Below are 22,000 nucleotides of genomic sequence, written 5' to 3' on the forward strand. Positions count from 1 at the left end.
TGTGCACCAAGGAAGCAGTAAATTGTAAAGAGATAAGAAGCGACAGCATGAACAAAAAAACCTGTTTGGATCAAAATCACTTTGGGGAAGGACTGCAAGAGAGGCTGTATTAGGCAAGTGTTTGGGTCTCCTCCAGACCTCCAACAGTCAGACTCAGATATGGATAGAGATCTTTTCAATAACATTAGAGAGATAAATACATTTGGGAATTGTGTCATGATGGGAGACTTACTTCCCAGATAGAGATTGGAGAATAAATGCTACTAATACAGATGGGGTCTAGTTTTTCCTGGATATGATACAAGAGTTTTCTTTATCAGACCACCAAACCAACAAGAGGTGGACTTTTTGATAAGTAGTGAGGACATCATAGAAGCGTTGGTCTTGGGAAATAATCTTGGATTGAGTGATCAAGAGCTGCTTTAGTTTAAATTAAATGGAAGAACCACCAAAATCAGGTAACAACTATGGTTTTAAGGGAAGTTAAAGTTAAAGTTAACTGGCCTGAAGAGCTCAAGGACTTAAATGTGGGGGAAACTTAGCTTTTGAATCGCTGATTTGAAGAAAGTCCATCTGCCATTTGCATCCCATGCAAGGGGCAAAACTTGTAGGAAAAGGCTCCAGGCCCAGCTGGATGAATAGCCTCCTCAAAAAGGTTAGTAGGTGTAAGCAGAGAGCCTATAGGGAATGGAAAAAGGGACTGATCCACAAAGAAAGCTACATCATGGAGGTTAGAAAATGGAGGAATAAAGTGAGAATTGCTAAAAGTCAAGCTGAATTAACTCTCGCCAAGGAAGTTAAAATACGTAAGAGGGGTTTTTTTTTTAAGTTATATAAATAATAAGAATAAAGAAGGATGGATTAGGCTGCTATACAGTGTGGATGGGAAGGAGTTTAAAAATGAACTAGGGATGGCCCCAAAACTAAATGAATACTTTGCCTCTGTTTTCAATAAGGGCGATAAAATGGAACATGGGTATGAAAGACAGGATGGCTGATGGAAGTGAGGGTATAGAAATGGAAGGTACCACATCTGAGGTGGAAGGAAAAAAACTTAAAGAGCTTAAGGTGCTCAAGTCATGGGAACCTGATAATTTCCATCCCAGAATATTGAAAGAACTGGCACATGAGATTGCTTGTCCGGAACATGGATTGTAATAAGTCTAGCTATTTGGGGGGTAGTACCATATGTCTGGAGAATAGCTAATGTCGTACCTATATTTAAGAAAGGAAAACAAAACAAAACAAAAAAAAGATCTGGGCAATTAGACCGGTTAGTCTGACCTCAGTAGTACGCAAAACTTAAAAACAAATTGTGAAGGAAAGAATCATTAAGTTCCTGGAGGTAAAGGGAATGTAATGCAACAAAGGTTTACCAAAGGCAGAACATGTCAGACTAATTTGATTTCCTCCTTTGAGAAAATATCTGATTCTTTTAAAATAAGGGAAATGCAGCAGATTTAATATACTTGGACTTCAAGTAAAGCATTTGACACAGTACCACATGGGAAATTGTTTAATTAGAGAAGACGGGGATTAGTATGAAACTTGTAAGATAGATAAGGAACTAGCTAAAGGGGAGAAGGCAACGGGTTACACTAAAAGTTGAACTATCATGCTGAAGGGAGGTTACTAGTGGAGTCCTCAGGGTCCGGTCTTGGGATCAATCTTACTCAATATTTTTATTAATAACCATGGCACAAAAGAGTAGCAATGTGCTGCTGATACAAAGTTGGAAGGCATCGACAATACAGAGTATCATCAGAGTATAGCCAGCCCGGGGAGACAGACACATGCTAGCTCTGCTCGAGCTAGCATACTAAAAACAGCAGCAGGGACGTAGTGGCACAGGTACAAGCCTGTCCCACTCTGTGGCTCGCCTGTGCCACAAGGTCCAGACGGCTACTTTTGGCAAGCTAGTTTAAGCAGAGTTAGTGCACATCTGTCTACCCAGGCTGGAAGACGTGCTCCCAGCTGCCGTATTGACAACCTTAGAAGCTAATGGCTCTGTGTCCAGTTAGTATTTATTTGTATTACAGTAACACCTAGAAGCCCTAAAGCATTAATTCCCCTAGAACAGATTTTAAAATATATACATATAAGCCGCTAACGCTCACAGAGCAGAGCGCCAGCCCATCTTATTGTTGCCAGTTCACATTTGAGGCTGGCGCAAGGAACTGAAAGAAGAAATAAGTCACTGCCTCTCCCTAGCCACACCACCACCACAAACCAAGAACACCCAATGAGAAACAAACCAAGGCCTGGCCAGATGCCCCAAACCCTCATTACAGGCTTGAGCCAGTACTCATTGAAGCGAACGGTAGCTGGATCAAATCCTAGGAGGAGGCGGGGACTGGATCTCAGAAGCTAGCTCAGATTTAGGATTCTGCCAAGCATGCTGCCAGTATGCCCTACCGACTGTCTCCACACCATGCTTTTGTGAAGTGGCTGAGTATCCCTGTGGGAGTGAGAGAGAAGACTAACTTGTTCATTTTTTAAAAAAAACAAACCTACCAACTGCTAGCACTGAAACAGGCCTAAGCAGTGAAAGGCCTCCATTATCAATTGATCGACCAGGCTAGGGGGAAAGGCTGACCGAAGCACAGAGATGGCAATTTACACGAAGGGACGGTTTCAGGAAGTCGATCCACAACATCTCAAAATGAACGGCTCAGCAGGCACTCTGAACCTGCACAGCATCACCCAGCTTAGTACACACAGGTGCAGTAAGTAGCATCACAAGCCAGCTGGTCATTCCAGCTTCCTTACAGTAAAGTGAACCCATCCGCCCTTAGCTCTTTGAAGGCTTGAATTACATCAATCCAGGTGAACAATTTGCAGGCTAATTACTACTGGGGACTATCAATGCTTGCTACAGAAGTTGGTCTTATGAGAAAGATCTCAGCAGCAGGAAAGAGTGGAACAGCAGGTGACAAGAAGTGCTGGAGGAAGAGATCTGGAGGGCTCCGGAGCTTGGATGCAAGTTTGAGTCTCATTTCTAGGTCAGCGATTCCAATCCAGACTAAGTCTGTAGCGAACAGAAGTTATCACACAATATCTGGGAGCTTATGAGAAAAGCAAGTTGATGGTCTCGGTTCCTGATGTCCAAATCACAAATGGTCCCCATTGCTGACAGGGGTGCCAAAGACTGACCAGGACATGGAGAGTCAATGTCACTTTCGCTCTGGAGGTGGGTTCTTTAGGACAGGGGATGAGGCACATAACTGGCACCATACTGCAGGAGGCATGTGCTATCAAGTGCTGTTCTTGTTCCGCAGACAAATAGACTGCAGTGTCCAATGCTGTCCCTCCACACTGTCCACTAGCACTTAAAAAGGCAACTGCAGAGACACCTAGAAAACGAACATGTTCATTTCAATATTCATCAGTAATCCACCGAAGCGGCAGACACAACCTGTTTCTCTCAGGCTTCTTACTAACGTAAGACACCAGCTCATAAAGAACATCAACAAGAATTTAGTGTGCGTTTTTGTTTGTTTTTTTAAGAGGCACAGAAACATTTCACTTCCAAAAAGCATTTTAGTGTAAAACAGAATTTCTAGTTTTGGATTAAACTCCCACCAAAGCACTTTGGATAAAGAGTTCGAAAACAAAGGTAGACACCAAAAGAGCACACAGCATATTGTTGGTGCTTGACTGAGTAAACACCCCCCCCTTCCCCTTTTCTTGCTTCCTAACAATGAAAGCTGTCTACAGGGAGTGCTCTGCCTAGGAACCCAGGACTTAAGTGCCAGTGTGTAGCTGAGCACAGGAACAGAAGGGGATAGGGGCCTGGGCGCCTCGTAGCACCCAGGAAACAGAAGCCCTCTAACCTTGCTGCTTTCGGTCACTGGCCCTACATCTATGGCTCCTGAGGCGGGGTGGTGGTAGGGGTGGTATAGAGACTCATCCTTCTACAGCAAATTCACCACTAGCCTAAGCAAATATCTCCATTTACATCAGTGGATTTGTCCCGATTTATACCTGCAGTGGATTCAGACCTGAAAAAACAACACAGTAAAAATAAAAACAAATGCAGAAACCCTAATATAAAAACTCTAGCTTCCTCCAATTTCCCTTTTCTTTTTAAATATGGAAAAACCTATTTCTTGTACATATGCAAAATTGAATCAGCTCTCTGAGTAATAAGAGTCCATGTTTTAAAAAGGGCATAAGGCTAAATCAATTCTCTCTCTTATGCTAGGTGAGATGGTTGAAGAGCCTTTGTGAGCACTACTAGGAAATTCGCCCCCATGCACATACATTAATAGCTTTAAAAGTTAAAGAAGGAAATTATATTTAATGTATTTGCCCAGTTTTAACTTGAAGTAAATAAGCAGGAGAAAATGTTCTAAGTAACCATTAGAACAGTTTTAAATTCATACATCAGTGTAGTAAGAGATTCTTTTTGTTTAAAAGGGTCTCATTTGTTGCAACAAGGCAAAAGCACTCCGGTCTCATTCCAGGTCCTGGCCAGCAACCTGACTGAGTGCTATCCCAGGGAAAGGATCATCCATTACTTGATTCCTGGCAGGGCTCAGGATTAACAGATAAAGCATTCAAAGGCAGTTTGCCATTACTCTGAATAAGAACAGCTTTAATCTCTTTGGGGGATATTTCTCATGATTCTCTCTCAAACTCCCAAATTTTGCCACAAAGCTACTCATAGCTGAACGATGGGGTTGAATACAGACGTACAGGGGCAATAAGCTGAACTACATTTTAGGCTTGGTCTGCACACAGACTTGCAGAGATGTATCTACTCGGTTTCCCAAAACAGAGGAGTTATTTCAGTGTCAGTCAGGGTGAGGACATTCATTTCAGATGGGAACCAGCTAAAGTCAGTAGCTAGACTTCCACTAAACCAACATTAGCCACTTTCTTCCAAACTGGAAGTCCACACAAACTTGCATGGAAGTAACTAAACCGGTTAAATTCACACCTTTTGTTATTTCTGTGAACAAAAGACCAGCCCTTAGGGGCTGTTTTGAGACTATGCCGTATAGGGCCGTGTGTGAGAGGGACCCCATCTCACACACTCCATTTCTAAGCCAGAGCTCAATCTCCCATGCAGGGCACGGCTTGACTGCAAAGTTAACTTGAGTTACTCCTCTCAAGTTAGCCCAGCTCAAATGAGAGCACCCCACTGTGAAGCAAGACTCAGGTCCGGTCCATACTTAAAATTTAGGTCGACATAGCTAGAGAACTCAAGGGTGTGAACAATCCACACTGCTAAGAGCCACAGTCAAGCCAATCTAACCCATGTTGTGTTTGCAGCTAGGCAGCTGATGGAAGAATGTTTCCATTGACCAAGCTACCATCACTGGGGGAGGTGGAGTTCCTGTAGCAACGGAAAAACCTCTTTCATTGCTGTAGGAAGCATTTATGCGGTGGGATTAAAGCAGTGTAGCTCCAGCACGCTACCTATGCTGCTGTAGCATCCGTAGCGTAGATATAGCCTCAGTGTCCACAGGAGCGCTGTATTCATCCTTGTGTGTCACTGGGACTTCTGGGACCACATCCCAGTGCTGCAATAAGATGAACTGCTCTATAAATTCTTTCCCAGGGAATTGCGGGAGAACTTGAGCACACAGGAGAATTGAGGGACAAGTGGCTCTTGAGTGATACTCGCCTGCATCCAGTACTAGAGTAGTTGTGTCAGTAGCTAAAAAGTTTTAGCTTATACCCTGCCCCTAAACAGGACAGCCAACTTGAGTTAAAAACACTAGTACACTTGAATTAAGGGTTGTATGTGTGGAGGGGACCATGGTAGGGAAAACATTTTTTTTTTTAAATTTAATTCAGGTTTTCTATTATAAGTTTTCATTTTAAAAATAAATCTGTTTAAAATGAAATGTGAGTTTAATACAGAATGTGTTACAGCCTAAACTTATTATCTCTTAAGACATTTAAATAAAAAAAATATGCTGAATCCATTAGCCTCTATAAAAACTGTGTTAAAGAAAACATGTTGATTTACATCAGCCTTGGAGAATGCACGTTTCTTTAGAAAAATAACTGAAGTACAAATGGAAAAGTGATTAAAATTGATAATTTAAATCTAGGCTTTCCACTTGGTGATTTAAATCACTGATTTAAATTGCCTTGATTTAAATCAATCAACACTGGAGGGGACTCAGGTTAGGATTAGCTGCCATTTTACTTGATATTTTTTATATTATGTATATATAGGGAATGAATTACATATTTATTGAAAACAATTTCTTGTACACCAGGTCTGGACCTGTATTACTTTGATGCAATCCTAGTACCCCATGATTTGTCACAGGGAGTCTGTGTTAAAAGTTTTGGGGTTTTCTTTTTTCAGTGTTTGTAGATGCCTGGGCCTTTTCTGTAGTGGCCACAAAATTCACAGTAGGCACTTCAGAGAAGGCCAGCTGGCCTTTTGGGTGGCAGGACAACAATGGAAGAGGAAATCAGATGACAAACCCATAAGTACAGGGAATGCTGACGTGCTTGTACATCTTCTGCTGTGTGCTGTCAGTTTGCAGAACTAAAACAAGGAGAAAAATCCCTGCAGACTAAGCCATGGCCCCTCAGGCTGCCCTTCAGGAGATCACATAGTAAGAGGAAGAGAAAGCCAGAGATTAATAATTGACTCTAGGCCCTTCACCTGCAAGTACACATTCGGTCGGGACTGTTAAAATATTAAGTTACAAGTATTCCAAAAATGTGAAACCATCACTCCAGGGAATAAAGGTCACTCCCCAGTCTCTGCTGGTTGGAGCTCCTGTAGTAGCAGAGAGCAACTGTTACACTGGCTGGTGTGCATCATACGACACTCCACACTCATGTTTTTGGGACGCAAAGCAATTGAAAAAAACCAAGCTCAGGCTCCCATGGAAGGCGGAGGCTGCAGCCCAGTAGCTTGCAAGGCCCCAGGGCTGCATCATTATCTCATTAACATATCCTATTTCAACAGAGTGTCAAGAATAGCTTTCTACTACCACAGCACATCTCAGGAGAGGATCCCACCGCACTAACTTTCATTACACTAGCCTTGCCTCCAAACCTGTGAGGTAGATGGGGAAACTGAGGCGTAGAGGTAAAATGACAGGAATAGGGTCACACAATGGATCGGGCAGAGGCAGGAATAGAACCCAGGCCATCTCAGCTCCCATTCTTTTATTCTGACCCACTGCCTAATCAGTTTTTGGAGGCAGGAGTCCAGTTCTAGATTTAAATCAATATTTAAAAGCCTGCTGGGCAAATCTGTGCAATAAGGGAGTACACTGGTTATACCCATTCTCTTCAAACACACGCACAAAACCAACCAGTCAACCAAATAGACTTTGGGGGTTGAATTTCTAAGTGTGGTAACCTAGGGAAAACTGTAGCACACAGGCAGATCACCCTCCATCAGATCTCTGAGAATGCTCATTTGTAACAGGAGGGGGCTAGTAGTACCAGACTTTGCTGTTAGATTCAGTCACCAAGAAATGCTCCAGTAGACAGTGGCACTGCTTCAACTGCCATAAGAAATCCTGATGCTCCCTTTGCCGGTGCACAATACAGACTGTGTCAGAGCAAGCTGCCAGACAGACAAACCCTCAAAAAAGGGAATTAAAAAATAAAATGTTCCTACCAGCATTCATTTCCAGGTGCGAAGGAGCCCACAACACCAGCAAAAAGGATTTCAGAAAACACTGGCACAGTCACTTGTATGATACCTCTATCTCTGTGCCCCCCTCCTCCCCCGCAGCTGGATGATGCAGCAGGCAGCTGTTGCTCCTTGTGTGTACAAGGAAGTGGGGGTAGGGGAGGACCAGGTAGGTCAAGTGTCTGGGAAACCCAGCACTAGACAGCAACCAGAACTCAGTTGGATCAGATGTTATTTGGTGGTTGAAATGCATTGGACTCTCAGTGCAACTCCCAGTGATCAACTGCCTATATCAGAAACTACTGCTGACATGCCCAGAGCAGTAAAGAACTGAATGGGTCTGGAGGCAGAAGAGCTAGCCTCTCACCCCTGGAGAGGGCCCAAGCAAGTCACTGTTGCAGTCTAGTGGCAAACAGAGGCGTGGGGAAGCTTGCACTGTCATTGTCTGTGTTGGGCCAGTTCTGTAGTCGGGAGGACTTCAGTCTCCAGGGCATCAGGCTGGCACCTTTCACCAGCACTAAAAGGCTACATTGGGGCTGACTGCATAGATTCCGAGAGAGCTTTACATCCTCAGTGGCAATTAGCCACTTTAGCAGAATGACACTCAGCTTCCTAGGAAGTTCTGGGCTGGCTAGCGTGACGAAGCGGGGAAGCTGTGGGGAATGAAGAGTTGTATCATACAGAAGTGGGTAGGGCTAGCTTCGATTTGAGAACACCCTACAATTCTACCAACATGAACATTTTAGAGATGGTGCAATTTAGCAGGGAATGAGCAAGTGGGTGTCCAATTCCACTTAGGCTACTGGGTTTGACTGCGGAGTTGGCTGTGCTACTCCACTGAGCACATACTCAGCCTGTGGAACTTACTGCTACAGGAGGTCAGAGTCTCTGATACAATAGCTGAATACATTTCAAATTACTAATAAAATTGGTAGTTATAGGCCAAGCTCAGAGTAATCAGATCTCATGCTTCAGAGAAAAGGCTGATCACTGCAGGAGGTTTGGAAGACCACACTTTCCTAACCTCTTTATCAAGGGGTTGGATTCTCCATCCCTGGAAATTTTTAAGTCAAGATTGTATATTTTTCTAACAGATATGCTCTAATTCAAACAGGAATTAATTCAGGGAAGTCCTATGTGGTCTATATTATGCAGGTCAGACTAGATCACACCAATCCTGTCTGGCCTTATAATCTATGAATCTCAGTGAAGAACAAATTGGCCAGATACATTAGGGAGTTTCTTCACCATCATTTGCAGGATCATGCCCTACCTGAAGCAAGAGATGACTGAATGGGCCATTGCTCTGATCTGGTCCAGTAAACCCTGTGATGGAGAATGGGGGTAAGAGGTAGGTACTCCATGAAGAGCTTGCATTTGGGGGGGCTGAGACAGAGTGTCCGTAGCCTCCAAGAAAAAAAGTTTCAACAGGACTCTGGACAGAAAGCAAGAGCTTTCTATTCCATTCAGATGATGCACAAGTATTCTCGCTGACTAAGGGCATGTCACTCTTTAAGCATTGCCTGGAGTTAGTGAGCCACACTTCAGGAAAGGCTTGAACATGCAGACTTTGGTTTGAGGAACCTACTTCCCCCTACCCTTTGTTCCTTTTCAGTCCATTCCCCTCCCCACACACTCCAACTATGCCCGCTGCACCAACTGGAGGAGCCTGGATACAAGAGGCAGCTTATCAAATGAGATCATTAAGTGCTGAAAACCCAGAGAGCAATTTCACAAGTGCCAGGCCTGCTGTTTGTTTAAGTTTGAGTATTGAGGAAAGAAGCTGATTGTACTGGATACAATCAGAAAAGAGGTGGCATAAATTTGCCCTACACAACTCTGCCAGCACAGCTTACTCCTGCTTTGCATTACAGTCCACAGGTGTGGGTGGACATTCACAACGTATGCCTCTATGGACAGCTATATTATCTTCTGCTATAGTGGGAGGCGAGCTTTCTCTGAGGTCTTTCATATAGGCCTAGATGTGGTGACTGCATCTGCTCTGTTGTTGATCACTGTGCATGCAACAGCACCTCTAACCTGGAGGCATTAATGACTTCTAGATGGAGATGGGTCTAGAAGGGATGGGCAGAGTAGTAGCAGATGGGGGTGTAGCTACAACCAGTTTCTTTCTTGGCCTCTTGACTACAATTAAGGTCAGGTTAAATATCCCATATAGCTTTCAGCAAGGATTATATCCTACCTTTGCAAAGGGATGGGCAAGGATCTAGTTGACACTGTAGCCCAGTGGTTGCCAAACTGTGGATCGCAAGCCGCATGCGGCTCTTTTACAGTTAAAGTGCGGCTCACGGAGCCCTCCATGTCCCTCCCCCCCCCCCACACACACCTCCCCTACACCCGGGGGAGGGGAGCTTGGGACCTCTGCCTTGTAGCAGGGTTGTGGGATAGGGGCTTCTGCCGAGCGGGGAAGGGGGTGTCGGGGCTTCAGCCGCGGCTCTCGAACTTCTGAAGATTGTCATATGTGGCTCAGAGGGTCAGTAAGTTTGGCCACCCCTGCTATAGTCCTTTCCAAGTACACAGCCTTTCTGGATTAAAGACAGCCAAGTATGTCCACTTGTGTGGATCGCACTGCAAATGTTGTGGCCGGATGTCCAGTAGAAGCTAGATTGAGACTCACAAACTAATCTCACAGGCAGCTTGTTTGAAGAGGTGAAAGGCTAGGGCAGATCTGTGCTCTCCACCACAGACCTGGCATTGTACAGACCCATATAATTATAAATGGACAACTGTGAACAGTGTCACCTGTCCCTCCTCCACTGCTCCTTGTTCTGGGACGTCTTGTCCCATCCATGTAACAGGGTGGAAATAGACTCTATGACCCACTAATGGCCCTGTTTAACCCAAATGATTCCAAGATAATGCAGGCGCCTGACACTAATTCTATCAATGTTTACAGACAAATAATTACCATGTGCTTCTGAAACCATTCATTTTCCTGAGCTGTCTAGACTAGCACTGCTTTAGGGTGAGTCGGGGTTGGGGGCGAAGAATGCATATTCATTTGAAAGGAAGAGAATAAATTTAGCGGCCTGATTAAGAATGGGAGGAGTTTTTAAAGGGGCCTTTGCTAACAACCTATGAGGCATCCAGAAAATTTTGGGAGGAACTGGCCTGAAAGAGCAACAGATGCCCGGGTTTTGTGATACAAACAGGGACATTAAAAAATTAAGTCCCCAGAATATCAGTCCTGCTGATAGAGAATGCTTTATTTTTCCTTCTCTCTCCCTTCCCCTTTCTGTTCACACCCCTTTCCCCTGCTTTCACTCCTACCATCTGCTTCCCGACCCAGTCTCGCTTGCATGTTCCTCTGTTTTCCTTTCTTTCTCTGAGTTTTGTTCATCTCTCCTCTTTCTTTCTCACTCTCTGTATCCATGTGCATTTGCTGAACAGGGTTGCAAACAGCCCTCATGTTGTGTTCCTCTGCCTCTCAAGCGATTTCACCATTACCAGCAGTGCAGCAAACATCATAAACTTACCAAATAAAGCAGGGCTTCGGCTTGGCTGCACAATCCTGGGTACAACTCCACCTTCCACCTGCATTGCAATGCCCCATTCCCTGCTCCCAAACAAAAATCACAGGCCAGGAGGTCCTTAAACTGGGCAGCTAAACTTGAAATCTTTGGAACTGGTGTGGTCCCTCTCTCAGCACTTTAGCCAGCCTGCTAATAGGAACCACTCTTGGAAGAGAAGTGACCTGAGCCTGCCAGAGCTGAGAAGAAGTCCTTACTGGCAAGTTCAGCTCCACCCCATTCCTTCACTCATTTGGAGCCAGCACTGGTGGAAAGTTTTCCATCCGAACCTCTCTGAGAAACAACATTAGGAGGAAGCATAGAATATCAGGGTTGGAAGCAACCTCAGGAGGTCATCTAGTCCAACCCCCTGCTCAAAGCAGGACCAATCCCCAACTAAATCCCCAAATGGCCCCCTCAACGATTGAACTCACAACCCTGGGTTTAGCAGGCCAATGCTCAAACCACTGAGCTATCCCTCCCCCCAGATATGTTGAAAGCTCTCCCAGCCCATCCCAAAAAAGCATGCTAGACACTCAACGGAAGGGGGTGGAGGCGGAGAAGCGGCGCTCAAAACTGCGGAGATGGAGAGAGACAGACAAAGTGAAGACAGGAACAAACTGCTTGGCCTTAGGATGAGAAGTCAGTCCATTTATTTCAGTTACCATGCCAGTTAAATATCACTGACCGAATAGTTAGGTGCAGCTAGGGGTTTTCCAAAATAGCCAGATATATCAGGCTCTAACAGAAGACCTGTTACAACTTTAGGCCTCATCCTCCTGAGATTTATGCAGGTGCTTAACCTTAAGCATGAAGTCAATGGACTATTCACATCTACGAGCTTAGTTTCAAGCATGTTTGCAACAGAGGCCCTACTATCTATGAATACAAACCTAGGATTTCCCACCATTTTGTACTAAAACACTCAAAAGCAAGAATTCAATTTTTTTTTTCTTTAGGAAAAAACAGATACCCAAAGTTAAGTTTTAAAAATGCAGAACTCTTCTTCTTGTAACAATGGCATCTTCACACCCCAATGTGTGAAGTATTAGTGTATAGATGAATTCTTACTTTGGTGGCTACCCTTCAGTCTCTCTGGGCTGAAAGGTCTTGGTCCTTGCCTGATAAACACTAGAACCGATCACTGAAGAATCTTAACGTTATGTGATCTAAACTCTCATATAGGCAATAGATTAATTATGCTGATAACAACAGTGTGGACCTACAGATTTAAGTGCTTTACAAACAATAAGTTAAGCCCCGCTACTCTGCCACTCTCTATGAAGATAGGTATCTTCTCCCATTTTACAGGGGCAAAGAGTTGAGCTAACTTACTCAGAGTCACATGAGTCACCAGCACAGCCAGGAACAAGGACCAAGAATCCCAACTCCCTGGCTCTTGCTCTAACCACTAAGCCCTACTTCAAAGCAATTCCACTGCTATGCTAACAGGCTGCATGAGACTGTGTTCATATATCCACTTAAACCAGCAGACACTAATCTCTCCATCTGCAGCAGATATGTGCGCGCCACAGGGATCTGGACAGGATAAGTTTGACAGATGTTTAATCCAGACACTAGTTGACAGGATCTTCCCTTTCATGCTTGAGGTCATTCCCTCCCCCAGCCTGAGAAGCCATCAGTTTCATGGGGTGAGGGAACCAGAAATAAGCCTTCTCCCCCCAAAAAAGTTCTAGCCAGCGTGACCTGGCCTTTCCCACACCTGAGAGAGGCAAGAACCTCAGCACGAGGGGTGGGTTGTCAGGCCTGAGTCATACAACTAAGAGTATCAAATGACATCTAGGAGGTGCCGGAGTGCTAAGAAGGTCTAATAACTTTTAGGCACCCTGGCCCCACCTAGACACCTACAAAGTAGAGCGTACCACCCACCACCAACTGAATAAGCAAATAATCTAGAAACCAAACTAAGTAGTAACAATATAGAGCAACTGAAAAGGCAGCCAAAGCTTACATATGGGACTGACAGCAGCTGAAACAAATACTCCAGAGTGTGGGGTCTTCAGTTATCCTAAGAGGGGAGGGAGAAACTGGGGTAGCTCTTTCAAGAGGAGCTAGTGCCACATCCTGGGAGCTGCCACAGCAAAAGCTTGCTTATCTGTATACCTAGGGCATGCAGACAGAACCCCTTCACATCAAGTAGCGTCAGGGTCCAGACACACAACATGACAAGCCTTGAACATAGCCCCCACCCTGCCCCCATCTTCATCTGAGGCTTGAGAAACCAAATCATCAGTTTGAAAAAAATTCCAATCTCATAGCTGCTGATCACTTAGCATAAAGGACCCCTTTGCAGGAGCATTTAGGGATTCTTCAGGCAGTCCCAATGCTGGCTCTTCATAGGAAGAGAAGAGAGGAAAGCAAGGACTAGAGCAGATGTGGGCAAACTATGGCCCGCAGGACCGTCCTGCCTGGCCCCTGAGCTCCCGGCCGGGGAGCCTAGTCCCTGGCCCCTCCCCCGCTGTCCCTCCTCCTCTGCAGCCACGCTCTGGCCCGCCGTTCCTGCTGGGAGGGTGCAGCTGGCTCTGGCCGGGTGTCACAGCTGCGAGCTCCTGCTGCTGGTAAGCGGGTGGGGAGCGGGGAGGTTGGGGTGGAGGTTCTGGCAGGGCGGTCAGGGGATGAGGAATAGGGAAGGTTGGGAGTGGGAGTCCCAGGGGGCCTGTCAGGGGGCAGGGATGTGGATGGGGTCGGGAGGGCAGTCAGGGGACAGGGAGCAGGGGGGGTTGGATAAGGGGGTGGGATCCCGGGGGGCAGATAAGGGGCCGGGGGGGTGTCCCGGGAGGGAGTGGTCGGGGACGAGGAGTAGAGGGCGGTTGGATAGGGGGTGGGAGTCCCGGGGGGGCTGTCAGGTGGCAGGCGTGTGGATAGGGGTCGGGGCAGTCAGGGGACAAGGAGCGGGGAGGTTAGATGGGTTGGGGGTTCTGAGGAGGGCAGTCAGGGGGCGGGAAGTGGGAGGGGGCAGATAGGGGGCAGGGGCCAGGCTGTTTGGGGAGGCACAGCCTTCCCTACCCAGCCCTCCATACAGTTGCACAACCCCGATGTGGCCCTCAGGCCAAAAAGTTTGCCCACCCCTGGACTAGAGGTTAAAATACAGGCCTGGGACTGAGGAGATCTGCATTCAATCCCCAGCTCTACTGGCTCTTACCGTGGGCAAATCACAGCCTTTGTTCCTGTTTCACTATCTGTGAAATTGAAACATTCCTTTCCTACCCCACTGGGGAGCCAATAGGTTTAATTTGTTAATCTTTTCTTTATGAAGGACTTGGAGAGCCTCAGATGGGGAAGGATAGAGAAACCCAATGGATATCATGTTAACAAAACCATGCTCAATGGATTGCATTCTCAGCTATTGCACTTGGATCTTTACACAGATTTCCAGACATTCCCCTGCCCCCAAGAAATTTCAACCTACCTCAGGTGCCCCAAGCTATAATATCGCGACTCTCCATCTGTCGACCGCACCACCTTGACCGTGAACATGGGCTGCAGTTGCCTCAGCTCCAGCAGCACAATGGCTAGATAGTGAATGAAGAGGAGAGCATCTACGAGAGACACCGCATACTGCACTATCCCCTGGTAATTGGTATCCTTGGAGTCCAAGATGCGGACGCCATAGAAGAGCCAGTAGGAAAAAACAAACAGGAATATAAGGACCAACAGGAGGGCCCGGAACACGAACACTCTCGGTATATCCGCCTTCGGCTGACGGAAGAACAGAGCCCAGGTCCCAATCAGAAGAATCAGGAGTTTAAAAGCCACAGAGATGAACAGTCCCTCGCAGACGGTGCCACATGGCTCCAGTTCATCCCGCCACAGGATCTGGGGTAAGAGAATGAAGGCAATGGGGGTAAGGAAGACGAGGAGTCCAAGGACAGCAGCCACTGTTAAACCAAGGTAGCGTTTGCAATCCAAGCCAACACTGTCCTCCAGATCCTTACTGATCCTGGCAATGTCCTCCTGGGAGATGCTGTGCTCCGAGGTGCCTGTGATAGCTGTTGTGGTCTCACCCCAGTTGTCATCCTGAAAGGGAAAGAGAATAAGGAAACATCAGTTTATCTCAATTCCTGACATTCTGTGTTTAGCAGCCAAAGAGCCACATGGTCGCCAAAGAAGACTGCACACTGCCACAACACAGCTGAACAGCAGGTTTAGAATCCCCAAAATGTATTCAACAATAATGTGGGAGGGTGGGAAGCAGGGGTAAATGGTCTAACCAAGTTTGGAATTTTTTCCTGCATCTACAGCCCCAGGAGAGGTGACTCAACATAAGAATGGCCGTACTGGTCAGACCAATGGTCCATCTAGCCCAATATCCTGTCTTCCAACAGTGGCCAATACCAGGTGCTTCAGAGGGAATGAGCAGAACAGGCAATCATCAAATGATCCATCCCCTGTGCCCATTGCCAGTTTCTGGCTAACAGAGGCTATGGACACTCAGAACATGGTTTTCTATCCCTGTCCATCCAGGCTAATAGCTGAACCTAACTTCCATGAATTTATCTAGTTCTTTTTTGAACCCTGTTATAGTCTTGACCTTCACAATAACTTTACATGCTGATTATTGTGCATGGGTCTTTCCTTTCAGTTCCCTGAAAGAAAATCAAATACCCTGCCAATCTGTAGGGACAACAAAGATTACATGTTACGGTGTGAGCGTGAGTAGAAGAAGGGGATTCATGAAGGGAGAGAGACTGGGAGCATTTGCTCCTGCTACTTAGAGATCTGGAGAGCCAGCCCTGATAAAGAAACCCAGAAGTTAAAAATAGAGGAGCCCACCTCCTGCAGATACAGAACATTCTGTAAATGCAGGAACTAGCGCTCTTCCAGTCCACAAGTACTTATAAGTGCACTACAGAATCCACCTGCAAGAGAAATTCGGTTTCAATGGTCAGCAATGAGTCGAGTGCAATTATGGTTATAGTGAAACCTCATCCATAGTAAAGTTGTGACATAAGTGGTTTCACTTTCAAAGGGTTCCACTGCATATTTTCTCAGTCTCCCTCACTAGTGGAGGAAACATTACACACACCCTCTGCTGAACTGTTTTAGCCAATGTTTGTCAAGCTAACAACCAGCTCTCCAGCAGTTTGAGATAGATATTTATAGGTGCTGGGCCATGTGAATTTGTGGGTCTCTACAACACCTGTTAGCTCCTATATTAAAGTACTGGATGTGTCCAAAAGCTGTTCAACCTGAAGCCAGCATATTTGAAAAGTAGGGACAATTGCCAAAGAGTCAAATTTCAGTCTACATTAAAGTTTTCTGAAAGTCAGCAATAAAAGGATTCCGACTTCAGAGAACTTCTGCCACAGAGATCCTGCACACTGTTCTTCCTACTCCATGATGCATCTGCTTGGACACACCTACACAAGGCAAGGATAAAGAGTTAATCTGACATGTATGGATCTGACTTGGAACTGCTGTTCAGGGAGCGACTCAGACTTCTAAAGACTTGACAAATTTACACCAGTGCATTCCAAACTGCATTAAAACTTCTAGACAGTAGGTAGATTCCTTCATTCCACATAGTGGCACCTTAAGCCTTTGTAGTCACCAAATCAGTCATTAGCACCCCAACGTGTTTTCTGGAAGAGAAAAAGATATCCCAGTGCAAGTGTGTCAGTGACTGACAGGAGAAAACCTTTTTGGCTTCTGCATGGAAATATGCTGACAGAAGTGTTTTAACAGAAACAGGCTTAACTTAATTGACAGAGGTAGTGATGTTGTGTTGTTCTCGTTCTGTGGTTTCAGGGCCTCCATCTAATCAGGGCCATCAGCCCAATATCTAATAAAATCATTACAATCACTTCTCAAAAGAGTTATAAAAAAGATTAAGTCTAAAAGTATCCTTGTGACAGGAGCAGACTGAGGCAGCATAATTATTTGGAATAGCTCCAAGAATTTCACTTCTGGTGCAATTTGGGACATTAATATCTCAGGCCTAAAGCACTGAGGTTTTAAAAAGAGAGAGAGACCAACCACAGCCAGCATCTTGAAATGGTCTCAGCAACGTTAACACTTTTTGTAAAAACAGGCCCTGGAAAGGCCTAACGAGTTCTCCAATGGAGTGCAGTACTAGAGTACTCTGCCTTTTGCTAGCACCTTCCATATGATCATCTAAGCATTTTCGACACATTAGACTCTTAACCCCTCACCCACTCGATGAGGTGGACCAATATAATTACCCCCATTTTACAAATGGAGAAACAGTGACAGAGAGGGGAAGTGACTTGCCAAGATCACAGCAAGTCGGGGCCAAAGCCTAAAACAGAACACACAAGTCCTGGTTCCCAGCCTCACTGTTCTAACAGTTCTTCCCATTTAAAATGGCATTATCAAGAGTTCATGCAGTCAAGTGGAGCTACTGAGCTAAATTTGTGCTGAAAAGCTGCCGGAGCATAATGTCTTTGAGTTGCTAAGAGACAATCCTTCTCATATTGTTTTTGTATTTTTCTTCGCTTTTTAGTTTACATTACTAGAGAGATTTGCATGAAGATAAAGACCTGTTTCTTAAGAACTCATCAGCATATTTTGCCCCACCTGACACAAACTCACCCATTCACAACTGTTTAACTGGCAGTTTGTGAAAGCTATTGTCCAAAAACCAAAGAAGGTTTATTTATGTACCTCCATTTGGCACCCTCTGCAGTGGCATCTGGGTGCTCTAACAACTATTAACGCATACATTGCTGGCGGGTAAGAGGCAGCAGACTGAGGTCTGGTCTACATTGGAGGCTTACATTGGTGAAACTACGGCGCTCACGGGGTGTGAAAAATCCACACTCCCTGAGCAAAGTAGTAATACCATCCTAACAACCACCCCCAACCCTCCAATGTAGACCGGGCTACATCAGCGGGAAAGCTTGGTGTAGGAGCATCTTCATTAAAGCGCTACAGTGGTGCAGTTGCACCGATGCAACCTTTTATGTGTAGACAGGCCCTGATTCCCTGAGAGAGTTCTTGGTTTTGTGTAAGACATCAGTACTAACCTAAAAAGTACATGCAGAAAAAGAGTGAAACATAGGATGCACTGAAACGCTATTTGGAAACTATTCCAAGTTTGTCTTGAAGTGTCACTGCTCTTTAAGGCTACTATTCACACAGTATGACTGCTTCAACCCGTGGAGCTCCCGGTATAGAAGGGCCGCTGTTCTGATCCAGATACAATATAGAAACAGTAGCTTTCCATTCTTTGCCTGACCTAGTGTCCATATACCTACTGCATGGACTCAATTTTTTGCTGTCACTCCTTTTTCTTATATTTGTTGTAGATTGTCTCTTGCTTTCCTCTCTCCACTCAGCATCTTGGTCGCCTGTTCTGTTACCTTTAGAAAGAGGTTTTTTTTAAAGGTCTAGATTTTTTTTTTTTTAAATGGCATGTCGCTCAGGCAAAAAGTGAGGGGGGCTGGGTTGGGTAACTATCCTTGATCAGATGGTAAAAACAGCTGGCTTGGTACGTTTGGCATGACACAAAGCATTGGTGATTCAGTAGTAAGCGCTCTTCGAAAGCAATAGTGAACTAAAGCCCTCAGTGTGGTCAGACAGGGCATTGTACTACTGAAAGTGATGCTTTCAGAAGAGACAAAACAAAAGTCCTGACCACTTGTAAGCTCAAAGGTCCCATGCCTTTTAATACAAGAGTGGAGGTATAATTGGATCCTTGCATTCTGCCTCCCTAAAAGCCTGTGACCATTTCAATTCTTCATATTTTATCTTTAATCATGTGTTATGCTTTGTTAAATTGCTACCACATCCCACCACAGAAGTGGCTACATTTTAGTGGTAGGTGAAGTGATGCAGTCCCTATAGGTAGAGAGTTTTGCAAAGCAGTTTAAGGCCTGAAAAAAACCCAAAACAGCATTAACTATGATCCAAAGGGACCCGAGAGCCATTCCTGCCTGCTACCAAGAGTCCAATGTACACATTTCCATGAGCGTGTAGGCAAAGACAGTCACCAAAGCAGAATGCTGTCCCACAACCCGCGCTTTGCCCATCCGCATCTCCATTTGCTTCCCATTCCTTACCTGACCCTCTTCTGTCCGAGAGGCATCATTCCCCAGCAGCGGTTCCGCGGGAGGCGTCTGGATGGTGACAGATTTCTCTGACCTACTGCCATCTTTACTCCGTGGCGATTTGTGCCTGTCCCGACTCCTTTCCCATAAATAAAGGCAAGGGGAGAAGAAGATTACAGGACCCATTCACCAGAAGGCATCACAGACTCAGCCCTCCCAGTGAGATCTATCCACTTTCATTAACCTCCTGTAAATCAAGAAGTGCCCTAGCCTCTTGCCAGTTACCTTTGCGATACAACCTTCCACAACATAAACTCCACCTGCTATGCCCCCAAGGAGGTTGGGAGCCAACGTAGATCCCACGTCTGCAGATGGTTTCTGGCAAGAGGATTGTAGAGGACTCACTCCACCGAGGAGCCTGCACCTGCCCGTACAACATGACCCTCTTTCCAAACTTTAAAGGACAGCCTGATTCCAGGTGCCATCTCACATGCCAGTCCCCCAGGGCATGGCACATTAGTTCGGTGCTCACAGAGAGCTCAGAGCTGTATAGGACAGTCCCTGGCCTAGAAGACTTAAATTAGAAACTTTGTACCTATTTCTTCCCTTCTCAATCCCTGGTCACAAACACCTCCTACCCCAGCAACATCAGAAGAGGCCTGGAGAAGGGGACACTCTCCCACATGTATCCTCAGTGTAAACTCAGGGAGTACTCCCTCTCCCCAAAGGATTTCAGAGGGAGATGGGGAGTCAGTAATCAAGCTGTCTCAAGGGGGCTGAGGTAGTACTCAAGGGAGCACTGACAGCAATATTTAGACTAAGATCTTCAGGACAGGGAATGTCTGGGTTCATACAGCACCTACCACAGTGGGACCCTGATCTCAGATGGAGCATATACATACATACATACATACATATATACATACATACATATATATAAATAATATGAAAGCCACAGGCAAACTTTGCCTATTTTTAGCTGTTTTTCTAAACACCTGAATTACCCACAAAAGGTATTAACATGGCAGCTGAGGGGAAGAGAAACTTTGCCCCTAGCTGAGGAAGACAAACAGGAGTGGAAAAAAAGGAGGAGGAATAGCAAGCATCCGTTTAAAAAGCTGGTCAGTCCTCCATCTGGGGACTCTATCCAGCCCTCTCAGTTAATGACTGAACTAACCAATCTTTTTCCATCTCCACCTTCTGTGGCCCTATTTCTAGTGTCCTGAGAGAGAGAAAAGGTCATCCCACACTTTGCCTCCTTTACCCACAAAAGGTATTAACATGGCAGCTGAGGGGAAGAGAAACTTTGCCCCTAGCTGAGGAAGACAAACAGGAGTGGAAAAAAAGGAGGAGGAATAGCAAGCATCCGTTTAAAAAGCTGGTCAGTCCTCCATCTGGGGACTCTATCCAGCCCTCTCAGTTAATGACTGAACTAACCAATCTTTTTCCATCTCCACCTTCTGTGGCCCTATTTCTAGTGTCCTGAGAGAGAGAAAAGGTCATCCCACACTTTGCCTCCTTTAGAGCCACAGTGTTTTGGTCTGCAAGGGGCTTCAGCATGATCTATGGAAGAGGTCATGACACTGTGACACTGCCCAGCCTAAAGGACTAATTTGTTAATAACGGTTTCCATACCCTTGTCTGTGGGCTTTTTTGGAGTGACCTGAGTAGTGGGAATATCCCGAGTATGTCGATTCGGTATCCATGGCAGCAGACGCCTGCCCCCCGCTGGGAGGGGCACTGATTGCCTTCCTTAGAGGGTGAGCAGCTGTTGCTACTGAGGTGGGGTCCTCAGAGAAAGTACTTTCCTGGATACTCTCAGCGTCCCAATCATGAGTAGCTCCAAAACATCAGGCAGCCAATGACTTTCCACCTAAAGAAACTCTAAGGAGGGAAGAGCAGGTGCCTTAATCTTCAATACCAACCTAGGAAAAAAGAAACAGATGGGTGTACAATACCGATACTCTACTAAGCAAAGCAGCCACATGCTTACCGTGGTAGGCCTCGTCCTCCTTCCCCTGTAGCATCTATCAACATTTGTCACACCTGGTCTAAGCATGTAAGCTCTTGGGGACAGATACCACATCTTTTTTGTTCTGTCCATATATTTGTGGAGTAATAAATTATAAAATAAGCAGCTCCTGCTATACACAATGCAGCCCCATTTATCTCAAAGTCTCCAGAGGACAGCAGAATCTTTGGATAAACAGAGGGGTCTGGTGAGGGAAAGGCAACACAGCCCATGCCGGCAGCACAGTAGATTTCTGTAACTCACTACTGGAAAATGCATAAAGATGCATTGGGTTTGAGTCTCCACCACCATCTTGCCCTGTCTGTCACTTACACCTGTGCAAAGTAGATATAAAAATGTTACCAAATCAGAATGATAACATTTTACACTCACATTGCACAGGTATATGTCAGCGCATAAGGGGCAAGGCAAAAGAGAATCAGACCCACCGTGCCTGAACCTGTATTGTTTTCATAACTACAAGGTGTGTCCATTTTATTAGCATTACTAACTATAAAATACCATAGATTACAAGGTCCCCTCTCACTTACCATCTACATGCTACTTGGGCTCAGAAGTGCAGCTTTTTAAAAGTCATAGGAGTCAGGGTAGAGATTATTAGATCACATTTACTTTACACACATCCTGGATTTGTGCAGCATTTGTTTCCTGGAGTATATTTTGTAGGGCATTCTGGTGTGTGACATCTTTGTAATGAAGAGGAAAGGGAACATGTTTTGGAAAGAACAAGATATTGGAATAACAATCAAACATGTCCAGTAGCGAAGGACTGGTGGACACTAATCCC

General features: G+C 45.5%; 1 protein-coding gene across 1 annotated transcript in view; it reads right to left on the reverse strand.

Annotated features, from left to right (window-relative positions):
- Positions 1 to 20,896, reverse strand: part of VANGL1 (VANGL planar cell polarity protein 1) — a 40,201-nt gene extending 19,305 nt beyond the window's left edge. Inside the window, exons 1-3 of the mRNA XM_065422520.1 lie at positions 20,818 to 20,896; positions 19,194 to 19,327; positions 14,582 to 15,189 (exon numbers count right to left, since the gene is read on the reverse strand). Coding sequence (XP_065278592.1) covers positions 14,582 to 15,189; positions 19,194 to 19,327; positions 20,818 to 20,887 — 812 coding nt within the window. The 5' untranslated portion in view covers positions 20,888 to 20,896. The remainder of the gene's footprint in view (positions 1 to 14,581; positions 15,190 to 19,193; positions 19,328 to 20,817) is intronic.
- Between the last annotated feature and the right edge of the window lie 1,104 nt (positions 20,897 to 22,000).

Source organism: Emys orbicularis, chromosome 1 (genome assembly GCF_028017835.1).
Source record: "Emys orbicularis isolate rEmyOrb1 chromosome 1, rEmyOrb1.hap1, whole genome shotgun sequence".
In the NCBI taxonomy this organism is placed as follows: Eukaryota; Metazoa; Chordata; order Testudines; family Emydidae; genus Emys; species Emys orbicularis.